The following is an 18186-nucleotide window of genomic DNA, read 5'->3' as shown; positions in this document are numbered from 1 at the left end:
CTTTCTTTTCTTTTGCTTGAGGACAAGCAAACCTCTAAGTTTGGTGTGTTTATCCGAGATCACTAAGATCATGGCTCCTAAAGGAAAATAACCCACTCCAAGAGGCAAGAAAGAGAGCGTTCCAAAACCACTTTGGAATCAAGGGAAGTTCTTATCTAAAGAACATTCAGACCATTATCTTAAAGTAATGGGTCTGAGATCAGTGATCCCGGAAGTTAGATTCGATCTGAAAGAAGATGAATATCCGGAGATCCAGGAGCAAATTCGAATCAGGAACTGGGAAGTCCTAGCTAATCCTGAAACGAAAGTGGGAAGAAACATGGTCCAGGAGTTCTATGCTAATATGTGGCAGACTGACAAGCAAAAACTATCCGGAACTGCCTTTTATGAATTTCGGACCATGGTCAGAGGAAAGATTGTTCATACCACCCCTGACAAGATCAGAGAGATCTTAAAGCTACCTCAGCTAAAGGATGATCCAGACTCCTTCAACAGGAGGATGATGAGAGCAGACATTGACCTGGATAAGATTCTAGAGGACATATGTATCCCTGGAGCCAGGTGGACCACCAACACAAAGGGTGTCCCAAATCCTCTCAAGAGAGAGGATCTCAAACCAGTCGCCAGAGGATGGCTGGACTTCATTGGGCGTTCTCTGTTGCCCACTAGCAACCGTTCTGAAGTTACAGTTAAAAGAGCAGTGATGATCCATTGCATCATGATGGGAAAGGAAGTGGAGGTTCATCAGCTGATTTCAGCTAAACTCTACAAAATTGCTAACAAAAATTCTAAAGAGGCCAGGTTGGCTTATCCAAGCGTGATTTCTCTGCTCTGCAAGGACGCTAGAGTAAGGATGGGAATAACTGAGTATATCCCAATTGAGAAGCCAATCACCAAAGCATCAATGGAAAAACAACAAACACAGGAGGATCCCATCAAGAAGAGAGCACAGGAATTCCTCCCAGAGATCCCTCAATCTGAATACTGGGAGTATCTTGAGACGTCTGTTACCAAGATACGGGAAGCTATGGAGCAAATAATAAAAGAACAGAAGGAACACAGTCAAATGCTGACCTATATGTTTAAAGAACAAGAGGAGTAAGGGCGTGACTTAAGGGAATTGAAGCGCCAAAAGTCTTCTCTTGTAGGACCGAGCACCCCAAGGATCAGAGGAACCCCCGTTCCCCCGGAATAAAGGTTGTTAATTTCCAATTTCTGCCTTAACTCTGTGACAGTGTCCTTATAGAAGTTTACCTTAGGAGTCATATAGTAGTAATTAGTATCTATTTTTATTTTATCTCCAATTAAGCTATAGTTTATTTTTCTCATCATCAGCAAACATGAATAAAGTAGTAGATCTTTTGAATAAGAGGCAATAAAATTTCGAGTTTTAATAAGAGAAATTCTAATTAGTTAAATGTGGTGGCAATGCTTTCTGTCTTCCGAATGAATGCTTGAACAGTGCATATGTCTTTTGAATTTGTTGTTTAAGACTGTTAAATATGTTGGCTCTTGAAAGAATGATGAGCATGAGACATGTTATTGATAATCTGAAAAATCATAAAAATGATTCTTGAAGCAAGAAAAAGCAGCAAAGAACAAAGCTTGCAGAAAAAAAAATATTAGAAAGAAAAAAGAAAAAGCAAGCAGAAAAAGCCAAAAGCTCTTAAAACCAAGAGGCAAGAAAAAAAAAGCCAATAACCCTTAAAATCAAAAGGCAAGGGCAAATAAAAAGGATCCCAAGGCTTTGAGCATCAGTGGATAGGAGGGCCAAGAAGGAATAAAATCCTGGCCTAAGCGGCTAAACCAAGCTGTCCCTAACCATGTGCTTGTGGCGTGAAGGTGTCAAGTGAAAACTTGAGACTGAGCAGTTAAAGTCAAGGTCCAAGCAAAAAGAAGAGTGTGCTTAAGAACTCTGGACACCTCTAGCTGGGGACTTTAGCAAAGCTAAGTCACAATCTGAAAAGGTTCACCCAGTTATGTGTCTGTGGCATTTATGTATCCGGTGGTAATACTGGAAAACAAAGTGCTTAGGGCCACGGCCGAGACTCATAAAATAGGTGTTTTCAAGAATCATCACACTGAAATAGGAGAATCAATAACACTATCTGAATTCTAAGTTCCTATAGATGCCAATCACTCTGAGCTTCAATGGATAAAGTGAGATGCCAAAACTGTTCAGAAGCAAAAAGCTACTAGTCCCGCTCATCTAATTAGAATCTGAGCTTCACTCAAAAAATCTGAGATATTATTGCTTCTCAACCTATTAGTCTTCTATTTTATTTGTCTAGTTGCTTGAGGACAAGCAACAGTTTAAGTTTGGTGTTGTGATGAGCGAATATTTTATACGCTTTTTGGGGTTAATTTCATATAGTTTTGAGTATGTTTTAGTTAGTTTTTAGTCTATTTTCATTAGTTTTTAGGAAAAATTCATATTTCTGGACTTTACTATGAGTTGTGTATTTTTCTGTAATTTCAGGTATTTTTTTGGCTGAAATTGAAGGAGCTGAGCAAAAATCTGATTCAAGCTGAAAAATGACTGCTGATGCTGTTGGATTCTGACCTCCCTGCACTCAAAGTGGATTTTCTGGAGCTACAGAACTTGAAATGGCATGCTTCCACTTGCGTTGGAAAGTAGACATCCAGGGCTTTCCAGCAATATATAATAGTCCATACTTTACACAAGGATAGACGATGTAAACTGGCGTTCAACGCCAGTTCTCTGCCCAATTCTGGCGTCCAGCGCCAGAAAAGGATCAAAAGCTGGAGTTGAACGCCCAAACTGGCATAAAAACTGGCGTTCAACTCCACAAATGGCCTCTGCACGTGAATTGCTTAAGTCTCAATCCAACACACACCAAGTGGGCCCCAGAAGTGGATCTCTGCATCATCCATCATAGTTTACTCATATTTTGTAAACCTAGGCCACTAGTTTAGTATTTAAACAACTTTTAGAGACTTATTTTGTATCTCATGACATTTTAGATCTGAACTTTGTATTCTCTGACGGCATGAGTCTCTAAACCCCATTGTTGGGGGTGAGGAGCTCTGCTGTGTCTCGATGAATTAATGCAAGTATTTCTGTTTTCCATTCAAACACGCTTGTTCCTATCTAAGATGTTCATTTGCGCTTAACTGTGATGAAGGTGATGATCCGTGACATTCATCACCTTCCTCAAACCATGAACGTGTGCCTGACAACCACCTCCGTTCTATACCCGATTGAATGAGTATCTCTTAGATTCCTTAATCAGAATCTCCGTGGTATAAGCTAGAACTGATGGCGGCATTCATGAGAATCCGGAAAGTCTAAACCTTGTCTGTGGTATTCCGAGTAGGATTCAGGGATTGAATGACTGTGACGAGCTTCAAACTCGCGAGTGCTGGGCGTAGTGACAGACGCAAAAGGAGGGTGAATCCTATTCCAGCATGATCGAGAACCGACAGATGATTAGCCATGCTGTGACAGAGCATGTGAGCATATTCTTCACTGAGAGGATGGGATGTAGCCATTGACGATGGTGATCCCCTACATACAGCTTGCCATAGGAGGACGTGCGTGTGTGAACAAGAAGACAGAGGAAAGCAGAGATTCAGAAGACAAAGCATCTCCAAAACTCCAACATATTCTCCATTACTGCATAACAAGTAACCTTTAATTTATGCTCTCTTGGTTATTCGTAATTCAACTGATAAACATAATTGACTTCCTGACTAAGATTTACAAGATAACCATAGATTGCTTCAAACCAACAATCTCCGTGGGATTCGACCCTTACTCATGTAAGGTATTACTTGGACGACCCAGTGCACTTGCTGGTTAGTGGTACGAGTTGTGAAAAGTGTAATTCACAATTCGTGCACCAGTCAACTATTCCTACAGTAAGAAAAAGAAAAATGGGTTACTAACCAAACAGCTCGAGCAAATATGGAAATAACTCGGACAATAACATGCGAACATTAAGAGTCGGATACAGCAGTAAAAAGGGAAACCCCAGGACTCACACCAAGGTCCAGGGGCACCCTTTGGAGGCAATAACAAGGCATGAACCCGGAAAGAAGAAAATCAACAGTTTTAAGCCCTAACACCTCTTCACAGAAGACACAAAGAGATAAACTCTTCTCTGGCAAATGACACTTCACGCAAAACAGCGAGAAAGCCATCATCATCAAACAGACCGCACAGAAATCGTCAAAAGATACAACCTTTTCCAACTAACAGTTTATCATTCAAAGCTACAAAGCAAAAGATTTGCACATAAAAGAAGTCATATGAGAAGGAAAGGAGACAAGGACAGCGACAAACCAAAAAACCCTAAAAAAGCATCAACTACTAGAAATACAAGAAGGCGCACATCACAGCAACGATCAAGCACAAAAGACACAGAAAGACTCAAACTTTCCAAAGCGAATTCAAACAATACAAGAATACAAAAAGAGCGGTACGGGAAGTAAAAAAGAGAAGAGGAAAAACCAACCTGCAGAGGAGAAAAGCGATAACTGCTCGAAGGCAAAAGAAACGACGTGCCGAACAAACGCTGTCAAAGGGAAAGAAAACGGAAGGAGAGCAAGAGAACAAAGCACCAGCAAAGAGACGAAGAGAAAGGTGAAGAAAGAAACTGAAGCAAAACTTTAGAAATTCAAAATGAAACGTAAAAGAGGGAAATGGCGAAAAGGAGTTAAATGGGCTTTAAAACCCTCGCACGTTTCCAAGGAGAATACAAATGCAAAACGCGCGTTGCAACTAAAGGGAGAGAGAAAAAATGCTTCGCATTTAAGGAGCGTCAGCAAGATCAACTAAAGATAAGATGCTCAAACTCGACTTCCTCAAAGGGTCGAAGTCCTAAAGACACGACTTTAAGGGTAAGATCAAGCTCAAGAAGGGGCACTGTTCATACCCGGGGTCGAGCTACACGACCCGGACTGTTCGAAGACAAAGTGGCCGACCTGTTTAGGTTGGGTCGCCACCGACCTCCTCTCAAAGAGCTCGGCCAAATCGACACAAAGGCCCAAGCAGGCCCAAATGAAGGAACACAGCCCAATCTAAAGGCAGCCAAAGCCTAGAAAGATAAAGATGGTTTTCCTTGAAGATAAGATGACTTCACTCAAAAATAAGATAAGATAACTATCTTATCTCAAAGAAAGGTCACTCAACCCTACTATAAATACACTGGAGCACCCAGGTATAACTCATACTCTGATTCTACAAAAAACCTGCCTAAAGCACGTTCTAACTTAAGCATCAGAGTCTCTTGCAGGTACCACCACCCTCCGATGATGAAGGATCAGCAGCTCCACCAAGTCTAAACAAGTCGGACACGGCAGCTTTGGCCACAACCACAAATCTCATCCGAGATCTCATCCGCAGATCTCATCCAAGAGCCAAGATGTCTCTGGATAATTCTATAGGTGGCTCCTTACACATGAAGAAGACACTCGAGGACGCCAATGAGCTCATTGAGATGGTTGCTAATAACTAGTTCCTATACTCATCTGAGAGGACTTCAGTAAAGAAAAGAGTTATGGAAGTGGATCCTGCAGATGCAATTCTTACCCAAAACAAACTCATGGTTCAATAGATGAGTCTTCTCACTCAACAATCGAATAGTGTGCAGAGCTCAGTTCTAAAAATCCAGCGCGTCGTTCCTTATGATATGAATGATGGCTCCCCTCAAGGTGAAACTTACAACAATGATCAGTATGCACCCGAACAGGTCAACTACATGGGAAGTTCCTCTAGAAGTCCCAATGATGTTTCTTACTCTCAGAACTTTAACCAGGGATGGAGGAACCACCAGAACCATGGACTAAGAGAGCAACCTTAGAGTACCCCTGACTTGGCTTCCATTGTTGCAGAACTCATAAAAAGCCAACAAAGCTTTATATAGGAAGCCTGAACCTCATTTAGAAACCAGGAGATACGAATGGACCAGACTAAAGAATATCGGAGCAACTTGCACTAATTAATATGGTCCCCAATAGCGGAGAGGAATGCCAGTCAGTTCAATTGAGGAGTGGCAAAACATTAGTCACCTAATATAAGAACAGTGAGGAAGAAAGTGAAAAAGAAACACCAGAGGGCAAAATTGCAGAAACCAAGAATACCACTAGGGGCGTTGAATGCCCAGAAAGGAGCAACATGGGCGCTGAACGCCCAGAGAGAGGGGCACTAGACACCAATAAAAGTTCAGGGGACGCTCCTCCCAGGCACACTGATAACCCCTTTTCAGTCACTCTTGAAACTCATCCTGCACTGCCCAAGGCCCCAGATTACAAAGGTTAAACTACCACACCCTCAAATGTTTCAGAAAGCAGAAAAGGATAAACAATTTTTCAAGTTTTTAGAAGTCTTTCGAAAGCTTGAGATAAACATTCCTTTTGTAGATACCATTGAAAAAATGCCTCTATATGCTAAGTTCGTGAAGGAAATGTTGAGTAATAAGAGGCATTGGAAGGAAGTAGAGACAGTGGTGCTTACTAAGGAGTGCAGTGCAGTCATCCAGAGGAATTTTCCTAAGAACTTGTAGGATCCCGGGAGCTTTGTGATTCCTTGTACCATTGGAAGCACCTTTATTCGGAAGGTCATATGTGATCTCGGAGCAAGTATCAACCTCATGCCACTATCATTGATGAGAAAGCTCCAAATTGAGGAAATAAAACCTACCCGTATTTATCTTCAGCTAGCTGACCGTTCTATCAAGTCCTCTTCGAAGTGGTGGAAGACCTACTTGTGAAAGTAGAGTCTTTTATATTCCCTGCTGAATTTGTGATATTGGATATAGAAGATGACAAGAACACCTCCATCATTCTTGGAAGACCCTTCTTAGCCACAGGAAGAACTCTTATAGACGTACAGAAGGGTGAAGTAACCCTAAGGGTCAATGAAGAGGAAATTGTGCTAAATGTTTTAGAGGCTTTGCAACATCCGAATGATTCTAAAGGATGCATGATAATTTATATCATTGAATCTCTAGTTGAAGAGGTGTTTGAAGCTGATCGTGAAAAACTTGAAAATGGTCTGGACACTTCCCCTGAAGACACTCTGCTTGAGATTGATGAACCAGTACCTCTGAGGGAGAAGCCTTGTACACCTAGCACTGAGGAATGACATCCTAAGCTCAAGTTAAAGTCGTTGCCTCCCTCCTTGAAATATGCATTCCTAGGTTATAAAGACACTTATCCAGTGATTATAAGTTCTGCCCTAAAATAGCAGGAAGAGGATGCGCTGATTCAGGTGCTTAGGAGTCATAAACCAGCTCTTGGATGGACCATTGGTGACTTAAAGAGGATCAGTCCAACCAAGTGTATGCACAAGATCTTGCTTGAGGATGATGCTAAACCAGTTGTGCAACCACAAAGGTGACCGAACCCAACCATGAAAGAGGTGGTCCAAAAAAAAGTTATGAAGCTTTGGGAAGCCAGAATTATTTACCCTATTTCTGATAGTCCATGGATAATTCCAGCATAAATGGTTCCCAAGAAGGGAGGCATGACAATGGTTCAAAATGAAAGGAATGAGCTTATCCCCACAAGAACTGTCACAGTTTGGCGCATGTGTATTGATTACAGGAGGCTCAATAATGCTACAAGGAAGGACATCTTCCCCCTACCTTTCATTGATTAGATGCTTCAAAGGCTAGCCGACCATGATTTTTACTACTTTTTAGATAGATACTCTGGCTATAATCAGATTACAGTGGACCCTCAAAACCAGGAGAAGACGGCGTTCACTTGTCCCTTTAGAGTATTTGCCTAACGGAAGATGCCGCTTGGACTCTGTAATGCCCCAACAACTTTTCAAAGGTGTATGCTTTCTATTTTTTTAGATATGGTTAAAAAGTTTATTGAGGTATTTATGGATGACTTCTCTGTTTTAATTCTTATTGAGGAAATTCTTCTTGGTCATCGGATTTCAAACAAGGGAACAGAAGTTGATAAAGCCAAGGTGGAAGTAATCAAAAAATTACCACCAACCACTAATGTTAAGGCAATAAGAAGTTTCTTAGGACATGCAGGATTTTACAGGAGGTTTATAAAGGATTTCTCCAAGATTACAAAACCTCTGAGCAACCTTTTTGTTGCTGACACTCCTTTTGTTTTTATAAAGAATGCATGCATGCCTTTGAAACTTTAAAAGCAAAGCTTGTCTTTGCACCCATTATTGCCCACCCAACTGGAAATTGTCATTTCAACTAATGTGTGATGCCAGTGACTATGCTATAGGGGCCATTTTGGGACAGAGACAAGACAAGCTTCTGCACGTCATTTATTGTGCTTGTCGTGTTTTGAATGACACGGAAAAGAATTACACCACTACTGAGAAGGAATTATTGGTTGTTACCTATGCAATTGATAAGTTTAGATCCTACTTAATTGGTTTCAAGGTTATTGTTTACACTAACCATGCTACTCTTAAGTACCTTCTAACCAAGCAGGATTCTAAACCAAGATTGATCAGGTGGGTACTACTTCTTCAAGAATTTGACATTGAGATTAGAGACAAGAGGGGATCAGAAAATCAAGTGGCTGATCATCTGTCCAGGATTGAGCCTGAAGAAGGGACGCCACCCCCACTGTTGTGATTGATACCTTCCCAAATGAGTACCTCTTAATGATCCAGAGGGCTCCATGGTTTGCAGACATTGCCAACTATAAGGCCATGAGGTTCATCCCCAAGGAGTACACTAAGCCACAAGTTAGAAAGCTTTTAAATGATGCTAAGTACTACTTGTTAGATGAACCCTACCTTTTCAAGAGATGTTCGGATGGGATGATCAGGCATTTTTTTTAGATGAGGAAGCACAGCAGATCTTCTGGCATTGTCACGGTTCTGAGTGTGGAGGCCACTTTGGGGGAGAGAAAACAGCCACCAAGGTCCTTCAGAGGGGGTTCTATTGGCCAAACTTCTTCAGAGACTCACGAGAATTTGTAAGAAACTGTGACAAATGCCAAAGAGCTGGGAATATTCCTCACAACCATGAAATGCCACAGCAAGGGATTCTAGAGATTGAGTTGTTTGACGTATGGAGAATTGATTTCATGGGACCTTTTCCACCCTCATACTCAAACACATATGTCTTGGTGGTAGTGGATTATGTGTCCAAATGGGTGGAGGCAATAGCGTCACTCACTAATGATACCAGAGTCATGCTGAACTTCTTGTAGAGATATATTTTTAGCAGGTTTGGTGTTCCAAGGACACTGATCAGTAATTGAGGCAGTCATTTCTACAACAAACAGGTGGACTCACTTCTGCAAAGATGTGGAGTCCGTCATAAGGTGGCAACCCCTTATCACCCACAGACAAGTGGACAGGCTAAAGTCTTAAATAAAAAACTCAAAAGAATCTTAGAGAAGACAATGAGCACCTCACGGAAGGACTGGACAAGGAGACTTGATGATGTTCTCGGGGCATATAGGACAGCTTTCAAGACCCCTATTGGAATGTCTCTATACCAGCTAGTCTATGGTAAGGCTTGTCACTTGCCAGTGGAGTTGGAGCATAGAGCATATTGGGAAACAAAGTTCCTGAATTTTGATGTCAAGGTTGCAGGAGAAAAAAGGTTACTCTAGCTGAATGAGTTTGATGAGTTCAGACACTCTACATATGAGAACGCCAAGCTTTACAAGGAAAAGGCCAAAAAGTGGCATGATAGAAAGATAGCTTCAAGAGTATTTGAGCATGGCCAGAAGGTTTTACTTTTCAATTCACAGCTCAAGCTCTTTCTTGGGAAGCTTAAGTCTAGATGGTTAGGACCCTTTGTGGTCACTAGAGTGTCACCCTAATATGGAACTTTAACATAGAAATTCAGACAAGAAATTCATAGTCAATGGACAGAGGGTAAAACATTATCTTGGAGATGAGATTGATTGCCAGAGACCCACCCATCTGCTGACATAGCATATATGAATGTCAACCAAATGATAGTAAAGAAGCGCTTGTTGGGAGAGAACCTAACCTTACGTATCCTTTTGATTTATCTCTATTTTGATTTCAGATTTTTTTTTAGTTTGATTTTTATTAATTTTTATATTTTTTATAGTTTTAATCTAGTTTGTGATCATGTACAGAGCTTAGAATAGGAACATAAGAGCTTAGATAGAAGAACAGAACACTCTAGAAGATCAATGCTACGGGCGCTAAACGCCAGGGAGGGTATTTAGCACCGTGAGAGGAGTAGTACTGTGGGCATTTCAGGCCCAATTTGGGTGTTCCAACTCAAATTTTTAACCCTCCTTGGAGCGTTTCACATTCATAATGGGTGTTTAACGCCACCAAGGATGAGAAAAAAGAGAAGAACTGTGGGCATTTAACTCCAGCAGTGGCGTTTCACGCCAGAAGGGGGGCCGAGACATTCCCCCATTGGGCGCTAAACGGCAGGGAGGGCATTTAGCGCCACCAAGGGGTTAAATTCCTACCAAATCTCTTAAATTTCACTCATATCTTCTCATATCACATCTTTTGTATTTTATCCCCCTCACTCTTCTTCCACTACTCATTGCCATTCAACAAACTCTCTCTACGTCCCTATTATTTTCATACCATATTTCCACATATTCTACTCATATCTTGTCATATCATCTCACCATTAATAAAAACTTCACCCCATTTTTTCTTCCCCCCACCCTTATAAATAGCACTTCAATTCTCACCTCTCCTCACACCTTAATTCTACTCTTCCCTCTCACTTTCGTCTCTCCCTCTATCTTTCTCTTCTCTTTTTTCTCTTCTCTTTACTCGAAGACGAGCAAAAGTTTTAAGTTTGGTATTGGGGCGCTCCGCTTTTCATTCTCCTCAAATTCTCTATGGCACCAAAATCTGGAAAATCCTCTTCAAGAAAGAGGAAGAAAAAGGCTCCCTCTACAATCCCATATAAGCTCCACCGATTCTACACTAAGCTTCATGAGGAGCATTATTACAAGATTGTGAGCATGCAAAAAGAAGGTGATACCGGAAGTGAAGTTCGAATTGAAAGCTGATGAGTATCCTGAAATTCAAAAACAAATTCGAAATAGGGGTTGGAAAATTCTGGCCTACCTTGTAACTAAAGTCGGAGTTCTAAAGGTCAGGAGTTCTATGCAAATCTGTGGATGACGGACAAGCACAAGAATGAGCATCCCGAGTTCAAGACTTACCGCACCATGGTCCGAGGGAAGACTCTACAATTTGAAATGGGAAGAGTGAGGGAGATACTTTAGCTGCCTCCATCCAAGGATGACCCTCACTCCTATAATAGGAGAGTCAGAGTTGACCCGAGGTTAGATCAAGTCCTCAAGAACATATTCCTTCCCGAAGCATCGTGGAGGAAGGATGCCATGGGCCGACCAGATCAGCTGAGAAGGAATCATCTGAAACCAGTTGCTAGAGGATGGTTGGAGTTTATTCAGCACTCCATCCTCCCTACTAGTAATCGGTCTGAGGTCACTATGAGATGAGCTGTGATGATCCATTTCATTATGCTTGTCAATGAGGTAGAAGTTCATCAAGTGATCCCTCTAGAGATATACAGTACTGCAGCAAAGACCTCAACCATCTCTCGATTAGCCTTCCCTCACCTCATCTCTCGCTTATGTGAGGCAGCCAATGTCCAGATTGATAGAAATATGCTTATTACAGTGGACAGCCCAATCACTAAGAAGAGCGTGGAGTACACTCGGGTACTTGTGCAAGCACCACTTCAGAAGCCAATTCCCCCTCCTCAGAAGAAGCAGTCTGAATGGCCTCAAGGACAAGATTTCCCTCTGCGCAAGTACTAGACTCAGCTGGTAGTATCCATCAGACAGTTGATATCCACTATGGATCAGCTAAAATAGGAGCACAAGAGCCAGTCCATCATGCTCCATAAGCTGATAGAGGAACAATAGAAGCAAGGGCGTGAGTTGGAAGAGTTGAAGTGCCAGAGTGGACCCCCTGGAGAGAGCAGTAGCCACCATAACTGAGGTGGTTGAGTTTCACTATCCTTTCTTTATCTTATTTCTGTTCTCTAGTATTTCATTCTATTTTCTGTTTTCTATTCTAAGTTACATGATCACTAGTAGCAATTTCTTACTTTCTAGTTAAGTTGTTATTTTAGTACTTTATGTTTACCTTTTGAAAGATGTCTCATGTATTGCACACGGAGCTTAAATAAAATTTTAAAAGAGAAGAAATAATAAAATGCATGAGATTTTGAGTTGTTCTAGTTATCTTGATGTGGTGGCATTATCTTCAATTCTGAATGCATGAATTAACAGTGCATACTTGATATTGGAGTTAAGTATATTGGTTCTTGAGGAACAGAAACATAGAAAAGTATTATTGATTCTCTGGAATAAGAAGAAAATTGATTCTTAAAGCAAAGTAAACAGCAAAAAGAACTGAAAAGAAAAGAAAAATCAAAAGAAAAGGTCCAAGGCTTTGAGCATCAATGGTTAGGGGGGTCAAACTTAAATCTAAAACTCAAAAGAGTGGTTTTCCCTAACCATATGCTTGTGGTGTGAAGGTGTCAAGTAACCCTTGAGACTGAACACTCAAAGTCGTGACCTATTGCTGTTACAGAGTATGCCTAAGGCTCTGAGCTTTACTGTCTGGGACAAATAAAAAGAAAAAATCGAACTCAAGGAGTTCCCCAGTTAAGTGCTTATGGTGTTCTTGTATCAAGTTAAGCTTAAAGACAAAACACTTAGAGTCACGGCTAGACTCAAGGTGAAAGTACCAAGGAAAAGCAAAAGTTGTGTTCAAGAATCAATCAGAGCCTCAAGAAGAGAATCTGTAATATCATCCAAGTTCTAGTTCTGAAGGATACTAGTATTTCTGAGCTTCAAATGATAGTGAGATATGAACGCTATTCAGAATTAGAGTGTCATAAGCCCCATTCAGTAACTAGACCTGAGCTTAAATGACAACTTAAGTCTCAGACATTTTCTCTTCTTGGTCCTACATTATTTTTGGTTGACAAGCAACAGTTTAAATTTGGTGTTATGATGCGTGAGCATCTTGTACCTTTTCTCTTAGCATTTTCTAGTCATTTTTAGTTGGATTTTATTTAGTTTTACTTTATTTTAGTGCAAAAATTTCCTTTGGATGCTACTTTGAGTTGTTTTAGTGGTTTTATGATTTCAGGTGAAATTTGGAGCAATTTGGCAGAGTTTCGAGCAAAAACAGAAAAAGTAGGCAACACCCTCCCTAGGAGCTAAACGCCCAACTGGCATTTAGCGCCAGCAAGGGACCTCAACGTGTATAAAGCTACTCCCCCTAGGGCGTTAAACGCCCAAAGTGGCGTTTAACGCCAGCAAGCAGTCTGAATCACCCTCTCTTTGGGCCTCTCAAGTGGATTTAGCATTTATTAGTTTTTATTTTAATTTTTTTTTGTACTTTTTATTTATAAAAAATATCTTTTAGTTTTAGGATTTATTATTTTATTTTATTTCCATTTCAAATTAGGTTAGTATAAAAGGGAAAAGATCATTTGTATTCGGATATTCTTCCTTCTGCACATTTTTAGAATCCTGTTTTCTCTGTAAGTTATGAGCAACTAAACCTCTCGGTTAAGGTTAGAGCTCTGTTTATTTTTATGGATTAGAACTATTATTCTTCTATTTTAATTAATGTCTTGATTCAATTCTAAGGATTGTTTTCATTCTTAATTTTATGAATTGGGTGGAACGAGAGTATGACCCTTATTCTACATGAGTTCTTGTGATTCTCGAGAGAGTTATCTCGCTTGAACTATAGCTTGAAAACAAATTCCTCCTAAATTGCTAATTACATGAACTAATTGGAATATGTGACATATAATCCTGTTAGCTTTGGGTAATTAGGATTTTTGTGGCCATAAACTAATTTTTGAACTTAACCCTCTAATCGGAATTAAGTAACTACGAGAGTGGTGGTTAATGAAGATTAGAGGAGGCTAAATCACTAAGAGATCAGGGTTTAGACATTTACTGCTTGCCATGGAATGAATTATACATTGTTAAAATAGTTGGTAAGAACTTTTAATCTGGAATGATAAACATCTCTGAAACCTTAACTGTTTTCTCATTCTGTTTTCACACCAAACCCTTATTGCTTTCTTTACTTGCTTATTTACTGTTTTATGCGAATTGACTCACCAACCCCTTTTCTGATTCACCTAACTAACTCTAACTGGATAGCCATTGTTGCTCAGTCCAGCAATCCTCGTGGGATCAACCCTCACTCACCTGAGATATTCTTGGATGACCCGGTACACTTGCCGGTTAAGCTGTGCGAAATTCTCAGTTCAGGCACCAATGTTGTTAATGAGATGGGTGATTGTATTGGGATTTGTTTATTTAGGCTATGAATGGTTAGGAAGAATTAAGAATTAATTATAAGTGTTGAGGAATGGTTTGAGGTGATTTTGAAAGGAAATAAATAGAGAATTTGAGAAATTGACAATTTTGCATAATTTGATAAAAATAGAATTTTGACCAACTTCAACGGGTGATAACTTGGCGCTCGAAGCTTGAAATTGTATAAAATCTATCTTAAATTAAAGCCAGTGATAAGATCTTTAAAATCGTCTAATAACTGAGGAAAATAGAGTTTTGTAGAGAAAGTTATGAATGATTGATATAAGAACCAGAAATTTATTAACTGTTTAATCAGAATAAAATAATAATTTAATTGTCTGGAATAGGTTAGAAAATTTAGAAATATTAATTTAAAATTTTAAAATTAAGATTTGGATTCAGCGGGTTTTTTGGAGTGAAAAAATGTAATTTTTTTTGCGAAAAATACGTATCGGTAATTTAGCCGGCAGTACCTACTTAAGTCAGTCTGGTACTATGCATTAGAAAATAAAAATCACAGAAATACTTAAAGAGATATTTAGAATAGAAAACCGAATACTTATTTTTAAGGTTTTGGCCCGAGGAGGCCAAACGAAACAAAAACACAAACCGGTTGGACTGGGCCCAAGTTGGTCCCAAACCCAACATATATATACATCATTAATGAGCATTTTAGCTCATTTCATTCACAAAAGAGAGAGAGAGAGATCAACCTGAGAAGAGAGAAGAGGAGGATTTCACTATTCACTTCAACAATAAATCGATCATAACTTGTGATCCAAAACTCTGATTGGCGTGCCATTTATGGCCACGCGAAGCTTTTGTCGAGCTCTTCGATTTCATCTTAACAAAGTGGTATAAATATTTTAATTTCTTGTCCATTTCTCTCTCCCATAAAATTTTACATTTTTGGCTATGGGTTTTGAAGAAATCTTATATTTTTGGTGGTTTAGGTGCAAATTAGCGTTAGATAAAGTAAAAAAAATCTATACCCTTGTGGTTTATCATATATGTGATTCCTAGTATTCATTTTGGTAATTTATATGAACTAGCTTGATTTCTTGTTGACTAGAGTTGATTTGGTGGATTGGAGTGTTTGGATTAAACTTGGTGGCTGAGTTTTGGTGTTTCAAGCTTGGAAAAAATTGGCCAAGATATAATTTTGATTTTCTTTAGTTAATATATAATGTTGTGTGAAACTTAGGCTAGTTGCCTTAAGATAGGTTGAATTTGTATGAATGATTGAATTGATGTTGAGTATTGTGGATGTAGCTTGGTTGGTGCAGGTGTGAATGTGTATGCTTGAGCTTGTTATGATGATATGGGTGATAATACGAGTATTTGAATGAAAAATTTGATATGAGCATGTAAATGTTGTGATGATTGAGGAGGTTTGACATGTGTAAAATCGATGATTTTTGGAATTATGAATGATATATATATATATATATATATATATATATATATATATATATATATATATATATATATATATGCGTTGATGAGGATTGATGAAAACGATGAGAATTGATGTGATTTAGGTTGGATTAGAAATTGTTGAATGAATTGATAAGGTGAGAATTGAATGATTTAGGTGATTGAATACTGGAGAAATGATTGAGGAGTATTGTGGGTATTGATTCGGTATGGTAAAATTGTGTTTCAGTTTTAGTATTTTGAAAACTGGAGGACTTTTCAAATTTTGGTCAAAATCTATTTTTGACGAACTTCAACGGGTCATAACTTGGTATCCCCTATATATATATATATGCGTTGATGAGGATTGATGAAAACGATGAGCATTGATGTGATGTAGGTTGGATTAGAAATTGTTGAATGAATTGATAAGGTGAGAATTGAATGAAAGGTGATTGAATACTGGAGAAATGATTGAGGAGTATTGTGGGTATTGATTCGGTATGGTAAAATTGTGTTTCAGTTTTAGTATTTTGAAAACTGGAGGACTTTTCAAATTTTGGTCAAAACCTATTTTTGACGAATTTCAACGGGCCATAACTTGGTATCCCCACCCTCAAATTTTATGAAACTTGTTCTGAATGAAAATTGGGTCCGTGTAATTTATGTCGTTCAAAGAACAGATGAAAAATAATTTTTAACGAAGAAGTTATGTGCGTTTGAAGTTTGGTGTAAAAAACTAAATTCTGCAATAAAATAGCTTTTTTTGAAAAATTGAGACATGCGTACGCAGATAGTACCATGCGTACGAGAGAATGGACTTTTGCTAGTGCTCATGCGTACGCGACCGAGGGCATGCGTACACGAGCACCAATCTATGCCCCATAACTCGTGTATGCAGATGGTGCATGCGTACGTGACAATACTATTTTAACACTCATACATACGCGGACATGGGCATGCGTACGAATGACCCCCTGTTTTGTTGAAATTGTGATTTTTGAGTTTTAAACCTTTCCTCTTGCTTTCTTAACCTCCGCAACACTTTTTTAAGATATTCTAGCTAGTGTTTAAGCTTTGGGACAAAAGAGAGAGTATTGGGTGAATTAAAGAGGTTATTTTCAGTTTAAATCTAGAGACTTTAGCCTAGGTTTGGGAAGTTCTATGCAGGGGTTTATTAGAGCAGATTGACAGAATGATATATTGATGGTAAATGAGAAATAAATATGAATGATGAACTAAAGGTTGAGAATGGTGAATTTCATAAAGGTAAACATGATCACTGAGATTAGGTAACACATTATTGATATGTTATGATTGGTAAGACACTATGCGCCTGGCAAGGATAGAGGTTGGATCCCACTTGTCGAGGTTGCGGCGGCAGCGTAGGGGCTGTGGCAGTCTCTCGCCTACGTTGAGATATGAGGACTGAGGCAGCCTCTTGCTCATATAACCTTTCCTACCATAAGAGTGAACTCGGACACGATAACCCGAAAAAGTGAGTCAGACACTATATCCCAGGGGTGCGCAAAAGAGTGAGTCGGGCACTATATCCCAGGGGTGCACAAAGTGAATCAGGCACTATATCCTAGGGGCATGGCAAAAAGGCGACATCCCATGTGGATCTGTCGGGTTGGCAATGAACCAACAAGTGATATCATAGCAAATAGGACAGGCATTCATCATATACATTTTTTATGTGTTTGCTTGCTTTGATTAATTATATTATTCCTAAATAAATAATATGTCTAATTGCTAAATGAATTACTTGTTGTATATGAGCTCTTCTTGTGTTTTACTTGTATGCATTACTTGTGTTTTGCTGGATTTGAGGAGGTTCGGTAGGTGGTGGTGATGGGATCGCGTGGAGGATAGGTTGGCAAAGGTCTTGGGATAGTGGTGAACGTAGAATAGAAATCCTTTAAGATAGATATCCTATTGATGGTTTTAGTACATATACTTATAAGTTTTGAATTTATATGCTCATGATAACTTCTAGGATTGCCTTTGGCTTCTCAGAACCTTATAACTTATTTATTGGGCACTATATATTGTTGTTGTTTTTCAGATGCAGGTCGCGACCCACATCGGTGAGTTTGTAGATGGTGACAGAGCGGATGATGGTTCAGTTTTACTTTTGTTTTATTTTGTTGTAGTATCTCTCCATTTTTGTATATGGTTTCCTTAGAGGCTTTTGTACTTGAAAACTTTGAGAGATAAGACATATCTATTTTATTATCAAAATTCTGATATATATATTTTGTTTAAACTAGTCGGCCTAAACTTCACGGGTTGCGGCTAGTTCTCTTTTGGATATTTTATATATATATATATATATATATATATACAATCTTCGACACCATTTGTCGTTCTTTTGCCCAACCCTCCAACAAAACCTCTGTGACCTGAGACTTCACCGTGTTATATTTTTCCAGCTGAGTATCATAGTCGGCTAAAGTCTCAAGTGACTTGTTC

At 39.3% G+C, this 18186-nt stretch overlaps 1 protein-coding gene across 1 annotated transcript; it reads left to right on the top strand.

Annotated features, from left to right (window-relative positions):
- The first annotated feature begins 8195 nt into the window (after window positions 1-8195).
- LOC148565785 (uncharacterized) lies at window positions 8196-9573 on the top strand. The gene is made up of 3 exons (XM_088487232.1): window positions 8196-8458; window positions 8557-8695; window positions 9241-9573. Exons 1-3 carry the CDS (start codon window positions 8196-8198, stop codon window positions 9571-9573), a joined length of 735 nt encoding a protein of 244 aa, XP_088343358.1.
- Window positions 9574-18186: the final 8613 nt, after the last annotated feature.

The sequence above is a fragment of the Arachis ipaensis genome, chromosome B5, assembly GCF_059453495.1.
Source record: "Arachis ipaensis isolate K30076 ecotype BB chromosome B5, ASM5945349v1, whole genome shotgun sequence".
Lineage (NCBI taxonomy): Eukaryota > Viridiplantae > Streptophyta > Magnoliopsida > Fabales > Fabaceae > Arachis > Arachis ipaensis.
This window is presented reverse-complemented; position numbering and strand designations above follow the sequence as displayed.